Source organism: Larimichthys crocea, chromosome XXI (genome assembly GCF_000972845.2).
Source record: "Larimichthys crocea isolate SSNF chromosome XXI, L_crocea_2.0, whole genome shotgun sequence".
NCBI classification, from domain to species: Eukaryota; Metazoa; Chordata; class Actinopteri; family Sciaenidae; genus Larimichthys; species Larimichthys crocea.
In genome coordinates this window covers 4,210,117-4,230,178 of record NC_040031.1, presented here as the reverse complement: position 1 = coordinate 4,230,178, position 20,062 = coordinate 4,210,117, and the positions used below count along the sequence as shown (strand labels likewise).

General features: G+C 39.9%; 1 protein-coding gene across 1 annotated transcript in view; it reads left to right on the top strand.

Annotated features, from left to right (window-relative positions):
• tmtc2b (transmembrane O-mannosyltransferase targeting cadherins 2b) overlaps nucleotides 1-20,062 on the top strand; it is a 92,227-nt gene that overhangs the window by 58,710 nt on the left and 13,455 nt on the right. Inside the window, exons 3-9 of the mRNA XM_010756822.3 lie at nucleotides 2,680-3,526; nucleotides 5,191-5,305; nucleotides 5,816-5,901; nucleotides 7,760-7,944; nucleotides 9,193-9,271; nucleotides 12,114-12,235; nucleotides 19,026-19,107. Of these exons, the coding sequence (XP_010755124.2) occupies nucleotides 2,680-3,526; nucleotides 5,191-5,305; nucleotides 5,816-5,901; nucleotides 7,760-7,944; nucleotides 9,193-9,271; nucleotides 12,114-12,235; nucleotides 19,026-19,107 (1,516 nt within the window). The remainder of the gene's footprint in view (nucleotides 1-2,679; nucleotides 3,527-5,190; nucleotides 5,306-5,815; nucleotides 5,902-7,759; nucleotides 7,945-9,192; nucleotides 9,272-12,113; nucleotides 12,236-19,025; nucleotides 19,108-20,062) is intronic.

Sequence of the window (20,062 nt, the reverse complement as noted above, 5' to 3'; positions counted from 1 at the left end):
TCAGTAACAAAAAACAAAACAAAACAAAACATGTTTTTCTCAACATGTTGAACTATTCTTTTAATTTGTACAAAAGGATCTATCTCATTTAGTTGTTATGGTTGCGTTTATGTGTTTTTTTTTTTTTAGACTTAGCGGTGAAGGCCACAATCAGCAGGAGCATAGATGCTGCATTCCTGTGTGTCACTTACGGGCTTATTAAAATGATACATATGCATGGTATTAACCTTTGTTCGACAGGAAGTGGGAATTATTTACCTCTTTTTTTCACTAGACCATTTAACCATAATTATTTGCTTCATGACTCATGCTTTCTGTTCTAGCCTTTCCCTTGAACGGACACAGTTTCAGTCACTCATATTGAATTTTCACATGACAAAACCTAACTTTGGTCCTGTATCTGGAACCCTGTTATCAGTTGTATCTGTGTGTACTGACAGATGTTAGTACTTTTCCACTTTTATTTATTTATAATAGCACTGAGATAATTGTGATTGTTTGGTATACACTCTGATGTTTTGTATTCAGTTGCCTAGCTGTGGTATTTTGTTTTTATGTTACAGCGTTCGTTGTCACAGTAGGTTTCCAGCGAGAGAGGTTTATTATGGATAAATGGTTAAAAATGGTTTATGCATCAAGTCCCTGCACAGCATCTTTACTTTATACTTTTCTGCATGTGATAATATTTCTCACAATTATAGCCTTTACTATAAAATATAATATTGTGATTTACTGTGTCCTGTGTTCCCCTGGAAATCATGGGAAGTCAGCTTCACCTTTGGCAGTTGCTCAGATTAATGAGAAATGGTGATGTGGATTGAAACACTAACCTTTTGTTGCCAAGCGACTGAATAACTTCAGCTGTGACATGTTCTAATGAAATACTGAAGCACTGCGGGTTGTTGTCAGGTCTCCCCCAAAGCTTTTGACAGAGCTGACCTTATGCAAGTTGTTTCTTTCATATTAGTGATATTCCAAAAACTGCTATGAATATTGTATACCAATAATCTGCTGCACAGTGTTGTTCTTTAGCCACAGAAATGTACTTCGCTCAGCTGAACACAGAATATGTATATACTATGTTATATTGGAAATGTAGTTTTATTATTATTATTATTATTTTTGCTAAAAGAGTCACAGTGAAACAAACCACTGAAGAGGAGTTCATCTTTCAGTCTTCACTAAACACACTAAACATATTGACTTGTTGCATTTGAGTGCATTGCAAGTGTTTCTGTCGCATTCACCGCCTCTATTGCACCACAGCAAATATTGTAATGAGTTGTTTGCAGATCAGTTTCATGGTGTTGTCATGGTGTTGACTCCTGTGTTTCCAGTCTCATTTCCTGTGAGAGCCGTTGGGCTACAGCTCTTTGTATTAGCAGTGTTCCTGCAAAGACAACAAAGCTTTTCACCCTGCAGTCAGATGTCCCCAGAGGTTACCAAAGCCTGTCTTCACAGATACAATCTGTAAATGACAATGGGCAGGCGAGGAAATCAATAATACACCCCCAAAGCACTGGTGATGTAGTTTATGATCACAGATGAGACATGTTTGTGCACTTGCAGAGATGGATAAAGAGTACATTCACTGGAGTAACAGCAATATGTGGTTGCCTTGGCTTTAAGTTTAAATAATGAAAAGGATTATATGTAAGCCTTTGATGCCCAGGAGATTTAGACTCAAACTGCAGAGACTGGTGCAATATTCACATATTGATCATCTATACCCTGTTTAATTCTGATGTATTTTTGAAGCAAATTTTAAGTTATTGCTGCAGGACAAGTGGACTTAACTGTCCATGCTATAGCTGTAGCTGCATTTATTCTAAATTTAGTTGGTTGGTTGGATTTCCAACATTTCCAACAAAAAGAAAGGTAATTTGGTCCTAACATTGGAACATGCTTGTGGGAAAATATGTCCAGTCATTTTTCAATGCTCTGCCAGAAAAGTATTAAACAACCAAACAGACTATAAATATTTTATAAGCGTTTCCACACAGCATTTGGGAAAGTGTTTAATATCAAGTCTGTGATATGATGAATGGAGTTCGTACATTGTGTTTGTTTTGTTATGACTGTGGAGGCCATGGAGAAAAAAACGTGTAGGAATAGAAAGTTGTTAAGTAAGGTCACCTTCATTTTTAAACAATAAATGAATTGACTTAGTGTGAATGATCTAGCTTTAATAAAGGTTTGTGTGCCACTTCAGTGGTGGTTAGTTTAAAAAGTGACTCAGTAAGAAAGAAAAAAATAGAAAAGATGGCACTGCACTGATTTGTTCTTGCTTTACAGGTTTTAAAGAAAAAGTCACAGCAGCCAAAACAAAATGTTTTGATGAAACACATAAAACAGATACTCTACTTAATCAACACTTTCTAAATTGTCCTTGAACAGTAATTTTGTTCCAGATGGCATTACGCAGCTTTCGTGGCCATGCGGTAGCCATTTTATTCTTGAGTGTTAAAGTGACGTAAGGTCAGGCATTCCTTTGATCAATTTCCAATCCATAGCTTTGGTCAGAGTAAACGTAAAGATCCAAGAGTCATAAATATTACAACCACCATGGAAAACTAGGTTTGGCGCAATCTCTCATATGTGCAGTATATTTTCTCCAACAGTCGTTCCTTTCCTTTCCAGTGGATTGATCTTTGTTTCTGTATTATCTTTGTCTTTCAGAGAAAGAACGTCCACCTGCTGCTGAATGTGTTTTTGCTGGCAGCCTGGGGAGCCATCCTGTTGGCCTGCCGCTTCTACTGGATGGGTAACAAACCTCCCAACTTCTCCAACTCCGACAACCCGGCAGCCGACTCACCCTCGTTCCTCACGAGGATGCTAACCTTTTTCCACCTACCTGCCGTCAACTTTTGGCTTCTCCTTTGCCCCGACACACTGAGCTTTGATTGGTCAATGGATGCCCTGCCTTTAATCAGGACCCTTGCTGATTGGAGGAACTTTCATACAGTAGCCTTCTACCTAGGATTGTTCTTGTTGGCTTGGTTCAGCTTGTGGACACACCAGCCAGCTAAGAGCAAGGAAACCAATGGCAAAGCGCATCATTACACCAATGGCAGAAATGGGAACAGTAATGGCCACAGTTACCAATATAACAACCATGAACATATGAACAATTCTCACACAGATGCTCATGTTAATAGTGCACAAAATGGTACCAAAAAGCACTATGAGAGCAGGACTCCACTGCCCACCTCTGAAAATGTTGTAGTGTTCTCTCTCGGCCTGTTGGCTATCCCCTTCCTCCCTGCCACAAATGTGTTTTTCTATGTGGGCTTTGTGATAGCAGAGAGAGTACTGTACATCCCCAGCATGGGCTTTTGCTTGCTGGTGGCAGTGGGGATGAGGTCTCTGTATGTCCGTCTGAGACGCAGGTCCTCCAGGACTATGTTGGTGTACTGCAGCGCTGCCCTGGTTCTGCTTTTCAGTGTCAAAACTGTTTTGAGGAACCAGGACTGGCAGAATGAGGAGATGCTCTACAAGTCAGGGATTTATGTCAACCCTGCTAAAGGTAAGGCGCAACTCAGATGCATGCTTTTATTAAAATCAGCACACACAGGTGTGTGTGCAAAAGCAAGCTTTATGGTAGGGTTTTAAATTTGATAATGTTTGCTTTTTTTCAGTTCTGGCCCTGAATAATTCAAAGTAAAGCTGCTTCAAAATGTCTTCTCTTCATCATTCAGTCTTAGAACAGAAGTGCTTACTACTGTAGTTGAACTCCCAGAAGCAAAATGAGACTGGTGCGTGTTGTACCCTTCAAGGCCAAATCTATTTTTACAAACCCTTGATTTTACTGTTGTTCCAAGGAATATAACAGAGTTCTACCTCATTATAAGTCACCCATCTTTTTATACCCAGCACGCAATCTGTTTGACACCAGATGCCCAGTCTTACTTGGAAGGACACCATCACCCGTCTCTGACTGGCACATTTTACAGCAGATAAAATATTCAGCAGCTTTCACATTCAAGGTCATCAGACACAGATTCCCATCCAAAGTTCTCAGAGAGGCTGAGAAGGGAAGCAGGGCAGGTTACTCATAAGGCAACGGCGGGACACGTTGTGTTAGCTAATTTCCCTTTCAGATTCTGCAGCAGAGCTGAGGCGTGACAGCTGTTTATTTTGGCAGGCCATCAGCCAAACAGAGCAGCAGCAATATCCCCAACTCACATTCATTATAGTTAATATGAGATTTGAACAGAACCCAACCTCAAACACAGGCACACTCATTGGATCGTTTGAACTGTGAAATATCCGGATGCACAAAGCAACTCTTTCCTGCAAAAGACACTGAATTAATTGAAATGGCTGCATAGTCGAATGAATGAAGCTTTAGATTATTTTGTTTGTTTATACTGAATATTCTTGTGGGATTTTATAGATGGGTTCGATTATGATTTTTAACTAAATACTGTAAATAAATTGCTTAAAGACACTTTAACACATGTCAACAAAAGCAGCATTAGGCCAGACCTCAAAATATTTACATATACTAATGTTAATTACCTCATTAGGCCTGTCTGTGTGTGTTTAATTTAATTTACTTTTTCTTTTTTGAGAAATTCATTCAGTGGGATTTTAATTATTGTGAAGGTTTTTCGTACCATAGAATAGTTTTTAAAAATATTATTAAATATTATTTTACCTAGCAATCAACATTGACTTATTTTACATCCATTTCTTTTCACCCCTTTTTATTTATATTTTCATACTCCAGTGTGAGTGAGTCTCTGCACAAAATGTACAAAAATCGCTTAGCAACCTTATTTCACCTGTCAGTTACTGCACTCTGCTATTCAACACTAATGCCCTTCACTGTGCAATAGCACTGTGGTGGTCTTCTTTTCATTCTCGCCATCATAGAAATGACAGGTGTGTTTGGCACAAACCTCCTCTGGTGTGTCAGCTCTCTTTATCCGTAATGTCTTTTTATACCAGCAGCAGCAGAACAACATCCTCTATAGAGTTTAAAAAAATAAAAATAAAAAACACTGAACTGAATGTCAGTAAGTGACTGTGAGTAACAAAAAAGAACAGAAATGACTGCTTGCCACAGAAATGTCCTCTCCTGCTGCTTAAAGAGTTTTTTTAACATTCTGAATAAGTTGTATATTAAAAGGCTGCCACATTTTTTTAAATTCTGTTCAATTAACCTTTTCTTTTGTAACCTGTCAGCATGGGGCAACCTTGGAAATGTCTTGAAGAGCCAGGGCAAGATGGAGGAGGCTGAACAGGCATATAGAAATGCCCTCTATTACCGCAGCAACATGGCAGACATGCTGTACAACCTGTGAGTTTGTATTTATTCTTATATCTGCGTTATAATATGTATTTTCTTATCCTTAAGCCCTTTGATTTCCTTTAGTATCCGCTGATATCAAAGTGTGTCTGGAAGGCTTTGCTGATTTTCTGAGGTGTGTCTCCACCCATGGCTTTTACAATGACTTAGGAGTGTGTGCGGGCAAATAGATGAGTTCTCCTTTTACATGCGTGTGTCCATTGATCAGAGCTGTGATCTCAGAGGAAGCGCCTGTTGTCTTGTATTCTCCAGAGTGCTGTCTGTCTGACAGGGTTATTAATGATGCTGTTTGAGCCTGAGGGGGAAAAAATCCACAGCCAACACTCACAGTGTGCTCAAATGTCTGTGGTCTACTAAGAGCTAAATCTTCCTCCTCGGTTTAATCAGCCGCTTGTGTTCTTGTCTAATCCTAACTGATTTTTATAACTTTAAACGTTCTCCTCTTTTGAGTTTTTTACAGCACTAAACTGCCTGTACCATCATCTCTTTTGTCTTTTCCAGCGGTTTACTGCTACAGGAGAGCAACAAGTTCTCGGAGGCACTCCACTACTATAAGCTGGCCATTGGGAGCCGGCCAACTCTGGCTTGTAAGTACAGCTCTTCTTTTTTATTGACAATCTCCAGCTCTTGTGGTTGTGGCTGTGCTGTGTCCAGGCAACAGTCAACACAGGCTGTGGTTATGTGAAGGGAGAGTAATAGGTGGCAAAGGGCAGTGAGTGTTCGACCGAATTCAACATTCAGCACAGCTGAATCTGACTGGCCTTCAGAGCTAGTCAACAGATGAAGCAACTGCATTATGCCATTTATTATGAACTCAGGCCATGACACTCTCATTACATTTTAGCCCTGCTATGTTCACCACATCTACTTCTTTCTCTCTCAGTTTTTGTGTCTTAGTTTTTCTCTTCGTTTCTTTTTCTCTTCCTCCTCGTTGTTCATCACTCTTCTTCTCCCCCCATGGAAATTCACCACAATTATCCTGCTTTCACTGGAATCAAATTTTCCATACGATGTCATTCTCAGCAGCTCCACTCCCTGATTAGTACAAATCGCTCACAATCTTACCTGATCATGCAGTAAATTAGCTCCCCATTGTTCTAGGCATCAGTCAATGACAGATAAACAGAGAATCTTCAACGTCTCATCCTTTCTTCCCACGGATTAATTATAGACCTAATCAAGATCCTGCTTAGACTAGAAAATTTCCATTCAGCCTGCAATTATTCAATCTGTTATAGCCGATAACAAAGTTAATTAATTACGTTAAGCAGCAGACATGTTGAAAGCAAAATTAGGATGTGACAGCTAAAGCGTTTTTTGTTTCAAGGTTGCACCATTACTCACTGTCTAATTGGGAGCTAACTAGTTCACACTGTAGCATTATTTAATATACAACGCCATCCTGTTCTATCTAGTGCTATCTGTCACGTTTTCTGCATAAAGAAAATCAGTTCAGAAGAAAACTTCCTTTGTCTTTCTGTGGTGTTTCTTATCTGTTCTGCTTTCAGTGCAGATCCATGCAATGGAAAAAAGTCTCTGTATTGACCCACAAATGCAATACCACATAGGACTGATAAGACTATGAGGTGTAACGATGTAGAGTAAAATAATTTGAGATAACAAGGTCCAAGGACAGGAGAGGAAGAAGATAACTTGTTTGTTTGGAAGAAAAGGCTGTTTGATTCTCAGCCGCCCCCCTTTGACTTGGTTATATGTCAACACCCTATAGAAGAGCTGTCTAGATTGATCTGCTGTACCAAGTTAATTTATACCAACAGCCAGACCTGATAAGTAGTTGTTTAGAGAGGCAGGTCCACAGAGACTAATTACTCTTCAGCTACATATTGATCATTAGACGTTGTCTTTGACCACTGAAGAAAAAGTTTAGCAAGCATCTAAAGTATCCACAGTAAAGCAGGAATACGATCAACAGTGGCGCATATGTTTCACATAGACATGATCATTACTCTTACTTTACTTCACTACTCACTTTTCAACAACACTGATGTCTTTGGCTTAAGGTCAGAGAAAGACATTAATGTTAAGGATTTGATCATTTAGGGGCAATGGTTATGCACATAGTATATTTTCCTTCCTCTTTGAGGAAGCAGTAACAAGGATTCTTCTAGGAGAGCTACTCCAACCTTAAAAAAACACATGCAGGAAGATTAATTCAGTGAAACTGACAAATATATCACATAAAATGAGTTTGCGATAGTGGAGGGAGCTGTTGGCATGACCATACAGTATCAGCAGAGTAATGTTAAGAGAGTCAGGTTTTAGTCCACACTGTTCATCTGTGTAAATACTGTGTAACATTGCTATTCAGATGAAAGCCAGATTTTTACGAAGAAAAGAAACAACCAAACCAATTAGCTGTTGCAGTCTAAACTTAAGTGCTCTGCCTGAACTAACACAAATCTCCATGTTTTGTTTCCCCATCAGCGGCCTACTTGAACACAGGCATAATCCTAATGAATCAGGGTCGCCTTGATGAGGCCAAGCGCACCTTCTTGACCTGCGCTGATATCCCAGATGAGAACCTGAAAGACCCCCACGCCCACAAAAGCTCAGTCACCAGCTGCTTGTACAACCTGGGCAAGCTGCTCCATGAACAAGGACACCAGGAGGTAACAACCTGAATCCATAAACTGCACCACATGGACACGACATTCCTTCATATGCGGTTGCTTCATCTCTACAATATATATTTGACCTCTCAAAATATGAAATGTAAAATCTACATTACTATAAATGGCCACTTTATTAGGTACAGCTGTGCAATCTAGTGTAATTCAGTGCAACTGTTCTGCATATGTCATAGTTGGTTGTAGTGTTGTACTGGATTGCATCATATTCAGAGTTGTTTCTAATATTCACCTCATGTATGTACGTAAATAGAGGTGACAAAACCAATTTAAACACCTCATTCTTGTCCAGTACATCCAGTCCAGTACGACAACATCTTTTCTAACAATTTACACATTAAACATAGCAGAAATGGCAGAACTGTTCCATGAATTGTAGCATATTGCATAGGTGTACATAATAGAGTGGTCACTGTATGTGTATTTTGGCTCATAGTTTCATATCTGTAAACACATGCTGCTTAACAAACACCCCCATTGCTAACATGGGAGTTCACAGAGTGCTCCTTCACATACAGTACATGTTCATGAAAATGTAAAACCACAGTGAATCGGGATAAAACGTAGCCAGTTGCTAAGGAGCCTTTGGGGGACACTGAGAAAATGCTCCGTGGTCCAAAATTGCCTGTCATAGGGGACATAGTGTTTTGTGCAGATAATCTTCAGGCTGTTTCTAACAAATTTACTATTTTTCATGCCCCCAAAAGGCCTTCAGTGCTGGCTAAAGCAACCGGTTTTCCAATTTTGCACTTTTATATTGTACACAAGCACTGATGCTGCTGATCAGGTCAGGATTGAAGCAGTAGTACTGCAGATTCAATAAGGGCTTTTATAAATTGTTGGCATGCTAGAGAGAGAAAGCAGTCCCACTTCCTCTGACCTCTAACCACAACATTTTCTTCAGCAATAAAGTAGTTCCAGCTCCCTCTACTATTTAAATTCTGAGGTGAATCGCTGTACCTCCGTCCCATACATACCAGAGTCAATATGTGACACTGCTCTAGTTGACTTAACAGGCGTGACACTGGGGATAGACCCTTTCTGCTTGAAGCCGTATGAACCAGCCTCCCAGCGACCCCCAATTCCACGCTGTGTATTCACAGTGTCAAGGCCCCGGCTGCAGGGGAGGAATGACTAGTTACTCCAACGGCAGTTTCTCTCGCGGGGTCTCTCTGCTCTCTAATGCAAACATCCCCCCACCATCTCTTTTTTTATTTGTTTCATTCACAGGAGGCCCTCACAGTGTTTAAAGAAGCAATACAGAAAATGCCAAGACAATTTGCACCACAGAGCCTCTACAACATGATGGGTAAGAGCTGCTTTTGTTTTAAGACCTGAATGACACGATTTGTTGTTTTGAAGTGCAGGAAGAATAACAGACAGTGGAACAGAAGGTTGAGGGTTATTTTTGAAGCACTAATAGATGGCTATGCATCATGAATTTTTGTTTTACTTTGTAGTTCTGGGTCCCTTAAAACAAATAACCTCTGTGTTTTTTCTGGACAGGCAGCGTCTTAACTGAACCAAACTTGCAGTAAGCATTAGGTATTACTAATTACTGCTTACATCTTCATTAGCTGTTACACTTGCAGCTTTGAATGTGGCATAGTTGAAGTTCGCTAACAGCCACTGTGGAGCAGGTACCTCTCACACTCAGAAACACAGATTTAAATCATTCAAATGAGTTGAAGTTGAAACAAAACTAATAGAATGGTTGTTGTGAACTTCCATTGATTTTAATTTCTATTGTTTTTCCCAGTTAAAAAGGTGGGAGTTCTTCCTTACCAGAATCATGGGACTAAAGACAGAGGGTGTTGAATGCTGTATATAATTTAAATCATACCTGAAAGCAAATTGCATTTTGGCTGATATAAATAAAATTTGACTTCAATTTAGCTGATTAATGATTTAATATTTTATGCGAAGATGTAAACCCAGATTTAGATTTCTTTGGGTTTATGCTCACTTCAAGTCATTGCTTAATAAATATGAACGTGCTCACTCTAGCCTCCTGTAGCCTAGTGTTAAGGTTAAATTAGGGCTACAGTATGGTGTTCTGCAAACGGTTTTAAGGATGGCTAAAATAAAGCATAAAGAAATTTCATTTAAATTAATGATGTTTAACAGCGTTTTGACCAGACAGTAGTGAGGTTTAAAGTATCATGTTCGAATTAGACTTCATTTGCTTTTTACTACAAGAACAATCCAGCTTGTTGGATTCCAGCTGTAGAACAGCTGCTTTCAGGCTCATTATAGCTGTTTTTTTTCCCTCTCGGTCTCCCTCCTGTTTTCTTTCTCTCATACTTACGCAGCTACTTATACACACACACATAGTTCAAACCTGTCTGTAATCCAGACTAGGTAGTGCCACAGGTTTACTTACATGTTGGCAAAATGCAATTTGACAGACCAGCTGAGATTATGTCAAAATGTTGATGAAAGCTCCAGTTACCGTAAAGGTGAGCCAGAGATTGTGTGATTTCTACGGCTTAGCATTGTTTCCTCACTGAACTGATTTGCACATTTGGCACACCTGCTCATGTGTATTTCCAGTTTCAGTCACTGTGCAGCACTCATGCTGTTTGTCAGACGCCAAAGAGCAGAAGCTTTCATTAAAGGCAGACCTGGGTGGTAATCTGCACCCTGCTGGTCTCGCTCCAACAGTCTCTGGTGGGCCGAGGAATGTTCCACTCTAAAACGCATGGTTTTCAATGTCACTTCTAATTGCACGTTGATGTTTGTGCTAATCTCACACAAAGTTCTGCTGCCAGAAGGGCGAGTCAAGTATTTTTGGCTGCTTTTAAACCTATCAGCATATGAAGAGGTCGGGTCACAGCAGACCTGTAGGTACATTTTGTTAAATAATTCAATGCATTGGATTGGTGGTAAATCTCTCCAGACATCTTGATGATTTATTAAACTAAAGTTATTCAACATTCTTAAAAAAAACATGGAGTGCTTTCAATTCTTGAACTTGTCAAATCATATAAATTGGAATGAAAAAATTACAAGCTTGCCGTGGAAGTGTCGAATTTTTGATATTCTCTAATAATCCATTCTCTTTCTATAGAAACATCTTCGATGTTAGCTGTTAACATGGACAACTTTGATTATGTAGCTACAATATCATGGATTTCCAACACTTAAATCTAAAACATAAGGCTGTGCTGATGGATATCGTCTTGAAAATATATGCTTATGTATTACTTTACATCTCAGGAGAGAAAGGGCTTTCTTTTTTCACAACAAAAGGAAGTTATGTCTTAAAATGGATGTATTTTACTTGCCCATGTGTTAGGAGATATCATTACACTGCGTTATCGCTCATTCACAGGAGGAGAAAGCGTGTTTACAAATCAAATAGGTCCCCGAGTTGTCATTACACATGCAACACCTGTTGCTTATCTCCAATCAGGGAAGTGATTAGTCCTAATCCCCACGGATTTAAAGTTTCAGTCCACTCTAGCCTAAACAACTCATTTGAAATAGAAACCCAAGTTATCAGTTTCTTGTGAAATGTTAACAACTGGGACATATTCAGTCTCTTCCCCTCGATATGTTATATTGTTGATGTTGAACTGTGTTGTGTCCAATTACCAGCCGATGTTGTCAGATTTTTTGTAATAATACAAGTGTTATTGGATGGCTATGAAGAGAGGTTATTGTTTTTTCAGGTGTTAGCAGAGGATCCGATCTCTAGTGGTGGGGGAGGTATCAGATTATATCTGACAGATGAGGGAATGTGAAGGAGTGTGTTATAACAGCAATATTCTCCTGTAGTGTTTTTAAGTCACATACTGAACCCAGCTTATTTCACTTTTTAATAAAAGATACACCTTGAATGTTCATTTCTGGCTGAGCATCAATGGTTTGAAAGACATCATAAGTAGCTCTAATTGTTTGTTGTGATTAATTCTGCAGTGTAAGCGTGGCACTCTAAAACAAAGGTCAACATTTGCATTTTCATAGTTCAGTGTATGTACAAGTGAAAATGTCAAACATCGTAGGATTCAAGGCCACATTTCATGTCCTGCTGGACTGAGGTCTGGTGTCACTGCCATGGAAACCCTCAGCTGAATGATGGGAAGATGCGTGATATCTTAACCTTTGACAGCTTGACCTTTGACTCGACCCTCATTTTGCTCTCATAGGAGAGGCCTACATAAGACTGAACAAGCTGACTGAAGCTGAACACTGGTACAGAGAGTCTCTGCGAGCCAAGCCGGACCACATTCCTGCACACCTCACTTATGGCAAACTCCTGGCTATGACGGTAAGATTTCAATTCTCCCTTGTCCTATTCGAATTTGAATTCATACAAAATAAAACTCTTGCTTAATTCAATACACAGTGCTGCAAGGATAACCCAAAAGTTAGCATCGGCCTGGTACCCTCCACGAAAATCCAGTAGGATGTTTTTGGGCTGGAAGGCTATAAACGAACTTCACCTTAAACTTTAACATCACCACCGCTAGGCTCCTCCTGTAATCAATGTGATGACATTTAATGATCCCAACAACCCCTGCAGTCTCATTTACCCCCTTGTTAGCAACCCTATTTTTAACTAAAAGTGTGTCGTATTTACTGACATATTTTGTGTCTTTCAAGCTTCTGTTAATCATGGACTTTATTTCAGTCATCTAACCAAAAACTAATTTTAAAAAACCCAACAAAAATGCACAATACAAAAATGCTTACTTATTTCTGGTTGTAGGACTCATTTCTGCAGCACTCATGCACGATACAACTAAAGCCTGATGCAGCTTGATCATATCCGATATCGGCATCTAGCATTTCAGTTGTGATTGTGAAATCTGACACTCAGCTATAAATCAAAACCCACTCTCGTTAACCGCTTGAGTCGACTGTAAATCTAGCATTACTTAATAGCGGATGTGTAGATACGCTAAACGTCAATCGATCACGTCCCGTTCACAGATGTTGCAAACTGGTGTCTTTCTCGTCTAAACTCTGCCTTGCTGATGTCAACATGTTTAACCTCACATTGTTTGACTTCTTGCTTCTCTGATCTAACTCTCATTCTCTACGTGTACTCTCTTTTCGCTTTCTTTTTTTATTGCAGTCTCTTTCATCTCCACTGGCTTTTCATCAGTTCTCTCCAGCTCTTACCGATGGTCGTAATGTTCTCCTGAAGTCTGTACAGTTAATCAATAGTGTCTGTGTGAGAGAGGGAAAAGATTGGAAGAGAGTAAGAGGACAATGAGAGAAGGTTGTGTCTCAAGATTCTCCTCTCTGTCCTGGGAATGTGACTTTTTGATTAAAAATCCCAGCTGTCCCGGCTGACCTCTTTTGGTGCATGTAGCTTGTTTGCGACTATGGATCAACAACAAAACAGATCGGATTAGGCATTTGGCAAAGTGCTCTGCAAGATAAAGAAATTAAATCTCTAAACGATGTGACGAAAAAAAAATATCCGTTGCATCTTCCAGGACGGCAAAGATAATATCCTGTCAGGGTCACACAGCTGACCTGTGTTTCAATAACCAAAAAAAACGCTGTCTATGTGGAAGGGTCTCAGGGGTAGAAGCAGTTTTCAGAGTCCCCCTTTTTACGAGTAGGTGGTCATGTGGTTGGGTCATACAGTCATGCATTACAGATTGTTGCTAGATATGTTAATGGACTAGAACTGGCGGAGTGGAGCAGTTAGAGCTGAAAAGGAGTGTCAGAAGAAAAATAAACAAATTAGTGGAGATGGTCAAAAGAAGGGTGAAAGCGTTCAGCTCCCATAGTCTGGGCCCAAATGAAAAGAAATAAATGTGTTTAAAAGCCACGAGCGGTGAGTTCTGGATTTTCAGAGAAAGGCTACAGTCTTCCTGGCCCTGTCCCTTTTCATTTCCCTTATGGAAACAGAGTCCTTTGAAAGTGCTTTTCATTTCCAAAATTATTAGTTTGTGATATGTGTGGAAGAATGTTGCTCGCACATCATTTTCTTAAACTGTTCAACCATTATTGTATTTACACTGCATCAACACATTAAGCCCTGACATTTGGGGGGATATGAGTATTTGTCTTCTTGCAGAGAGACAGATTGGAATATATCTTTGTCATATCTGTGCGGCAAATATGAAGCTACCACTGGCAGCTGGTTAACGCTTAGTACATGGGCTGGAAACAGTTAGCTTGGCAGTTCTAACAAAATCTGCACTTATTTTCTTTCTCGCTGAGAGGTAAGTGGGTTGATCCCACTTTCACGTCTGTAGGGTAAATATGAAACTGGAGCCAGGACACAGTTAACTTAGCATTAATGCTGAAACCACAGAGAAAAAGGCCTAGATTGACTCTGCTCTAAGCTAACAAAATTTGCCTTCCAGCATTTCCAAAACATAACGATGAACATGTTATTTAATCTATACAAAAACTGTCATGTTGCACTTTGGAGTTTGCAACATCTTGCAGTTTTAGCGGGCTTCAGATTTCGATTAGCAGATTAATCCAGTATGTATCCAGTCTTTGTGCTAAGCTAAGCTTTGTGCTGATTTTCATATTTACTGTACAGATGTAAGAGTTGTATTCATCTTCTAATCTAACTCTGGCAACAAAGCTAAGTGTCAGCCGCTTCCTAGAAGGAGTATTGTGTAGGATTTAGTGACATCTAGTGGTGGAGTTGCTGGTTGCAATCCCCTCACCTCACACTCATCTTCGTAGCACGAAGGAAATCCGGCGGCGGCCATGAAAAACATGAAAGGTCCTATCTAGTAGCAGCGTTTAGTTAGTCTGTTCTAGGCTACTGTAGAAGTTTCCCTCATCTGTATCACATGTGTGGCTCAATAAAGCCATTACACAGTGTATCTGAAGTAGTCTTACCATTGTACATCAGTGTGTCTAAATTAAATTGAGCCCCAGCACCATTCTAGATTGATTTTTTTTTTTTTCCCATCTGTAGTCAGACGGATGGTCAGCTTAAAGAATAGTTCAGCTGACACCGTAGATAAAAACTGCTTGTTAAGCTGACATGAATCCCTCTCTGTATGAAAGCCACTGGGCATCAGAAATTAGCTGAAACCAAACTCTTGTCAGCGAGTACAGGCTGGGGTAACAACACAATTCTTTAGAGGACAGCATCAAGACTTGGTGAAGTGGACTCAGGGAAGAATTCAGTGAGCCGTGAAGAGAAACTCATTTTATTTAAGAAAGTGATATTGATTTTGGAGGAACTTGGGTGTCAAACCTGCAGGGATGAATGACTGTAGATCTCTGACTGTGAAGAATGATGAAGGGGTTTTGAACCCCCGTGATCCTGTGAGTGCAAACAATGCCATCAGTGAAGGGAAGCTCCTCTTTATCAATAAGAAAAAAAAATGAAGTAATCTGTATGTCTACAGACGAATTCACATTACAGGAGCTTTTAATGTATGCTCTTCCTGTTGTGGCTATTGCCTCTTTTCCTGATGACAACAACATTTAAGCATGATCAAAACCAGTGCAGGAAGTTGACTTCCCTCCGCTTCTTTCATCCCCTACCTCCACACTCCCTGTGGCACCACTGTGAGTAATGAAGACGTTTTAGATACTGTCAGGGGGTTTGAGGTTTAGATGCCTGAGGGAGAGGTGGAGAAATTGCAAGATAAGGCTTGGCAGCAGGGTCAGAGAAAGGTGAGAGGAGGACAGAGGAGCTGAGCTGGTATAGGTGCAAAAAGCAAAGAGTTGCTGTGATTTGTGGATGAGGAAAGCACAGTATGTGGGAGGAAGGGAGAGTTAATCACTCAAATGAGTACTGGCTCCTCCACACCCTCCTAACTCACACCCTGGGGATCAGGATGTCTTTCAGGCTCTCTGTACACTCTGCAGGTCAGAAATTGACATGGCTGTCTTTATGCTTTTAATATTGGATTCAGTCATCAGCTTGTCATTTCCTCAACTAATACAATGCAGGCTTCATTCGTAATCACCCCGTTGTCCAGAGAGCCAGAGCTACATCTGCAGTTTATCCGATGTTATCAGGAGATTTAAATGTGTGAGCCATGCACCATTAAGCTCTGTATGTGTGTGACAAAAGGGAGGATGTTGTATCCACACGATGTGGATATATTTAATAAAAACACAAGGCTGAAGGATTGTCTGCATTTTGTTATTGATTTCCTATATCAGTTTTATGTTTTCCATCCCCTCCCCATGCTATTGGACTCAATGTGCTTTCAGTTCAACAAATAAGGAGTGTTTTCGTGTCACGAAAATGTGGAAATGGAGTGACAGCAAGCTAGCTGTAAGTTCCATTGATCCTCATCTTTGTTAGTTTGACTGGGCGCTTTCCACTGGCACATACAGCAGTTATCATTTTATGCCAGTAAACTTGAGGAAAGAAAAATCCTGGGCTGCAAACAAACAACTGTAAATCATTTCTATTCTCAAAGTCTAGACACTTGGCCGAAGACTATCTAGTTTGTCTCTATGATTCCTCACCACAGAACATGACATGTCAAGAAGGGCCTTTTTTACCCCAATACTTTGGTTTATGACCAAAGCCCTGGCAAAACTTCAGTATTATGAGCATTGTCATTGTAAGCATGTTGGCATGCTGACGATAGCATTTTGCTCAAAGCACTGCTGTTCCGAAGTACAGCATCTACAGAACTCAAACTGAAGTGCACGGTGCAAGTCCATTTAGGGTATGTACAACTCACTTTTTTAGTTAATTGGCACTTATCCCACTAGGCTGTAACAATAATAATCTCCTGTCAGTTGATCAGGAGAATAATGCCAGCTGTGTCTATGCACCCATACCTCAAAAAGAATCGACTTGCAAAAAAATTCAGCACGGCAGTGATTATGCACAGGACTAGTATTACCACAGGACGTCATGTGATTTAGAAATTCTCTGTAATTTTCATTATGGACCAATGTCTGTGCTGGAACATGGATTCTGGTCTTGATGAAATGACATCTGCATGATCAGAAAATAGAAAAACAACATTTGTGGTGCATTGTGCACTGCTTTGGGATGCAAGATAGGGCCCAGAATGTTGTTTGCACACAATACAGTTTAACCAAAAACTGAGACCTGAACTTGACCTTTACCTGTGCCAAATTTAAGACCCAACGCAAGATTCTAAACCTATATGTTTGCTTCTTTTATCTTTTTATTGCTGGTTACTGTAGCTTGCCAGGTACAGTATGTGCAACAACATTGGCTTTATTCTTCTCTCACTGTGCAGTTATCCTGAAGCAGTAAACGACATATACGGATGCAGAAGACTGCAGTCAGAGAGAGAAAGACATAAAATTTCTTAAAATGGCTGCAAAGCAAAGTTTGAGGACAAATCTTAAATCAATAAATATTTTATGAATAAAGAAATGCCTTAGATGATAAGTGGTGGAGTAGTTAACTTTGCAGGGGAAAAACGATTACGAGAAAATTGAGCATCAGTGCGTGTTTGGTTTTATGATTATTCATAGAGACATATAGGTGAGCCAAAGTTATAATCCAGAAATCTGAAGATGAAAGAGAATGTAGTTGCCAGTTTATAAGGCCATTCAACAGTGAAGTAATATAAGAAGTAGTGTAACAAATTGCCTCTTTTGGGATTAATAAGAACTGTAATAACATTTCTTTTAAGACGAGAAATGAGCAACTTACTTTTTTGAGGTCCTAGCTCCTAACTGCCATATAGCTTACTCTGGGCATGTTATCCATTAATACACCCAAACCTGTCATAATCCAAATCTTCCATTCACTCACAACTGCAACTAATTTCAGTGTGTGAAATCTTAATTCTGAGGTTTAACAAACAGACGTAGGCCTCTGTTATTATAAAACCAGCTGGCCCTCAAACATACACATTCCTACATGTGTGAAAATACACAGAGATTATGTTTTTGAGACTGGAACTGTGATCACTACTTGGACACCATCAGCTCTATTAAACATATACTTAACACCGGCTTGATTTTCTGCAGCATCAAGGGAAACACCACTCAGATATTTACATTAAAAAATCATGTATTTATTGACTCCACAGCTCTCTGAAAATGTACACGCTTGACTAAGTATACAGTCATTAATGCTACACTGTGCCGACTGGATTTGAGCCCGTTCTTCTATTTGACTGAACTGAAGTAATTTGCTGTATTTCACACTGAGTTCATTTTGCAATATTTGTCCTGGCTTACGCAATCTTTATTTAATCCTCCTCCACCTTTCTGATACTTTGGTGTTTCACCTCAAATCCTCATAGACTCCATTTTAACAATTTGTTATTGTTATTATGTATGCAAAGGCATTATATTTTAATGTAACACGCAATAATGGTTGCATTGCTCATGCTAAAACATCAGCTTTTATAGATGAGTGCACATTGTTAATTGTTGATCAGATGGCATCTGGTGCCCAACTGTGAGCAGGGATGTGTCAAAGTCCCAGCTGGCACTTCTATTGGCCAGATGCTCTGTTCTGTTTGAGCTGTGATTGGTTACGTATCGCAGTCTAAAGGATCTGAGGGAGCTCTTGAGGTCCACAGGGCTTCAGTGATGCTTTCCCTCACCATGCTATGCTTACTCTCCCAGTATGGATTCTTAAATTTTTTTCTAAAGGCTGGAGAAACACTGTAGACACAGATAAAATCAGTGTGTGTGTGTGCCATGCTCCCTATAGATATATGATGACGCTCACTGTTTCTCTCTCCTTCAGTCTCTTTCCCCTCCTCTTCTTTCCACCCTCCCGCTCCATTTCCACTGCTCTCTGTCTTGCTTCATAGCGGTCGGGCCACACACACCGGTAATCTGCGGTTATGCTCTGGAAGTGTTATTTGAACAGATAAAAGTGTGTAATGAATGAGCCTTTGCCCCGTCTGCTCCTCCGTGCCAAGCATGACAATGTGCACTTTGACAGGACGACACATGAGCTTGAAAGAATAACACTCGTGGCCCATGTGTTTCATGTCTATTTATTAAGATTTATTGTTAAAGTGGGTCTGTGGTTTGGAGAGGGACATTAGGTATACACAAAGGTATTTTGGCCCTTGAGCTGACTGTGGTGTTTTTATAATGAGTAGTTTTGAGGGGCAGTTGAAACAATAATGACACTGTGTTTAATCCGTCTCTCTCAGGGGCAGAAAACAGAAGCAGAGAGGTACTTCCTGAAGGCCATCCAACTCGATCCCACAAAGGGAAACTGTTACATGCATTATGGTAAGTATAGATGTTTTTTTTACTTTCAATTTGACATATCCTCCTGACTTTATTCTTACATCCTCAAACATATAATTTGGCAATTTAACGCATACAAGCTGCACTTGCGTGCACAAAGGCAGGAACTTCCACACCTCGGCCGACCCTTTCGCCCCCTCTCTTCTTCCAATCAGCAATGGTGTCGGTTTGTACGTGGTTAGTGGAGGGTCATAAAAAGAGAGGATGATTTCCTCAGATTGTTCTCTTTGATTTGTTGAAACGTGGAACGTGACAATCTAGGCGTCTCTCACCTTGTGTTATTTCCAAGTGACTCAAGTTGCAGGGTAACCTCTAAGATATAACTACTGCCATAGTGAGACTGAGTTTAAAGAAACTGACAAGTTAATTACTTCTTTCCTTCAAAATCCTTTAAAAACCGTGTCTGTCTGAAACAGCATTTTATGATGAGCTGATGTCTGAGCTCGCAGCTCGAGATATTTGGCATTTAAAGTGATCAATACATGGTTGGTGTATGGTTGATTTATGCATATTCTACTTTAAGTTGACACCTTTTAAAGGTTAATAACGTTGTTTAACATAAAATAAACTGCACTGATTGCCATTGCAGAGATGAAGAACAGAATATAGATGGACATGAAAATGATTATGTATATGGATGTAATGTATTATATCAGTTTTACACTACGTTATTCCCATCAGGGCTGGTTTCTTGTAGTTTACGTTAGTATTCATGTGTTAACAGCCTAACACAAAAGCAAATACACAGATGGTGATGCGCACCTCTAGATATTTCTATTTTGAGTTCAACAGAGTTGTTTGTTTTTAATAGTTGCTGACTGTGAATGAGCACACAAACCCCAAAGCTTGGGTTTCCCAGTGTTTTGGAACTGGATCTGTGAATATTTTCCAATATTCCCTTAAAACTCACTCTGTCACATGATGAATTACAGCACCA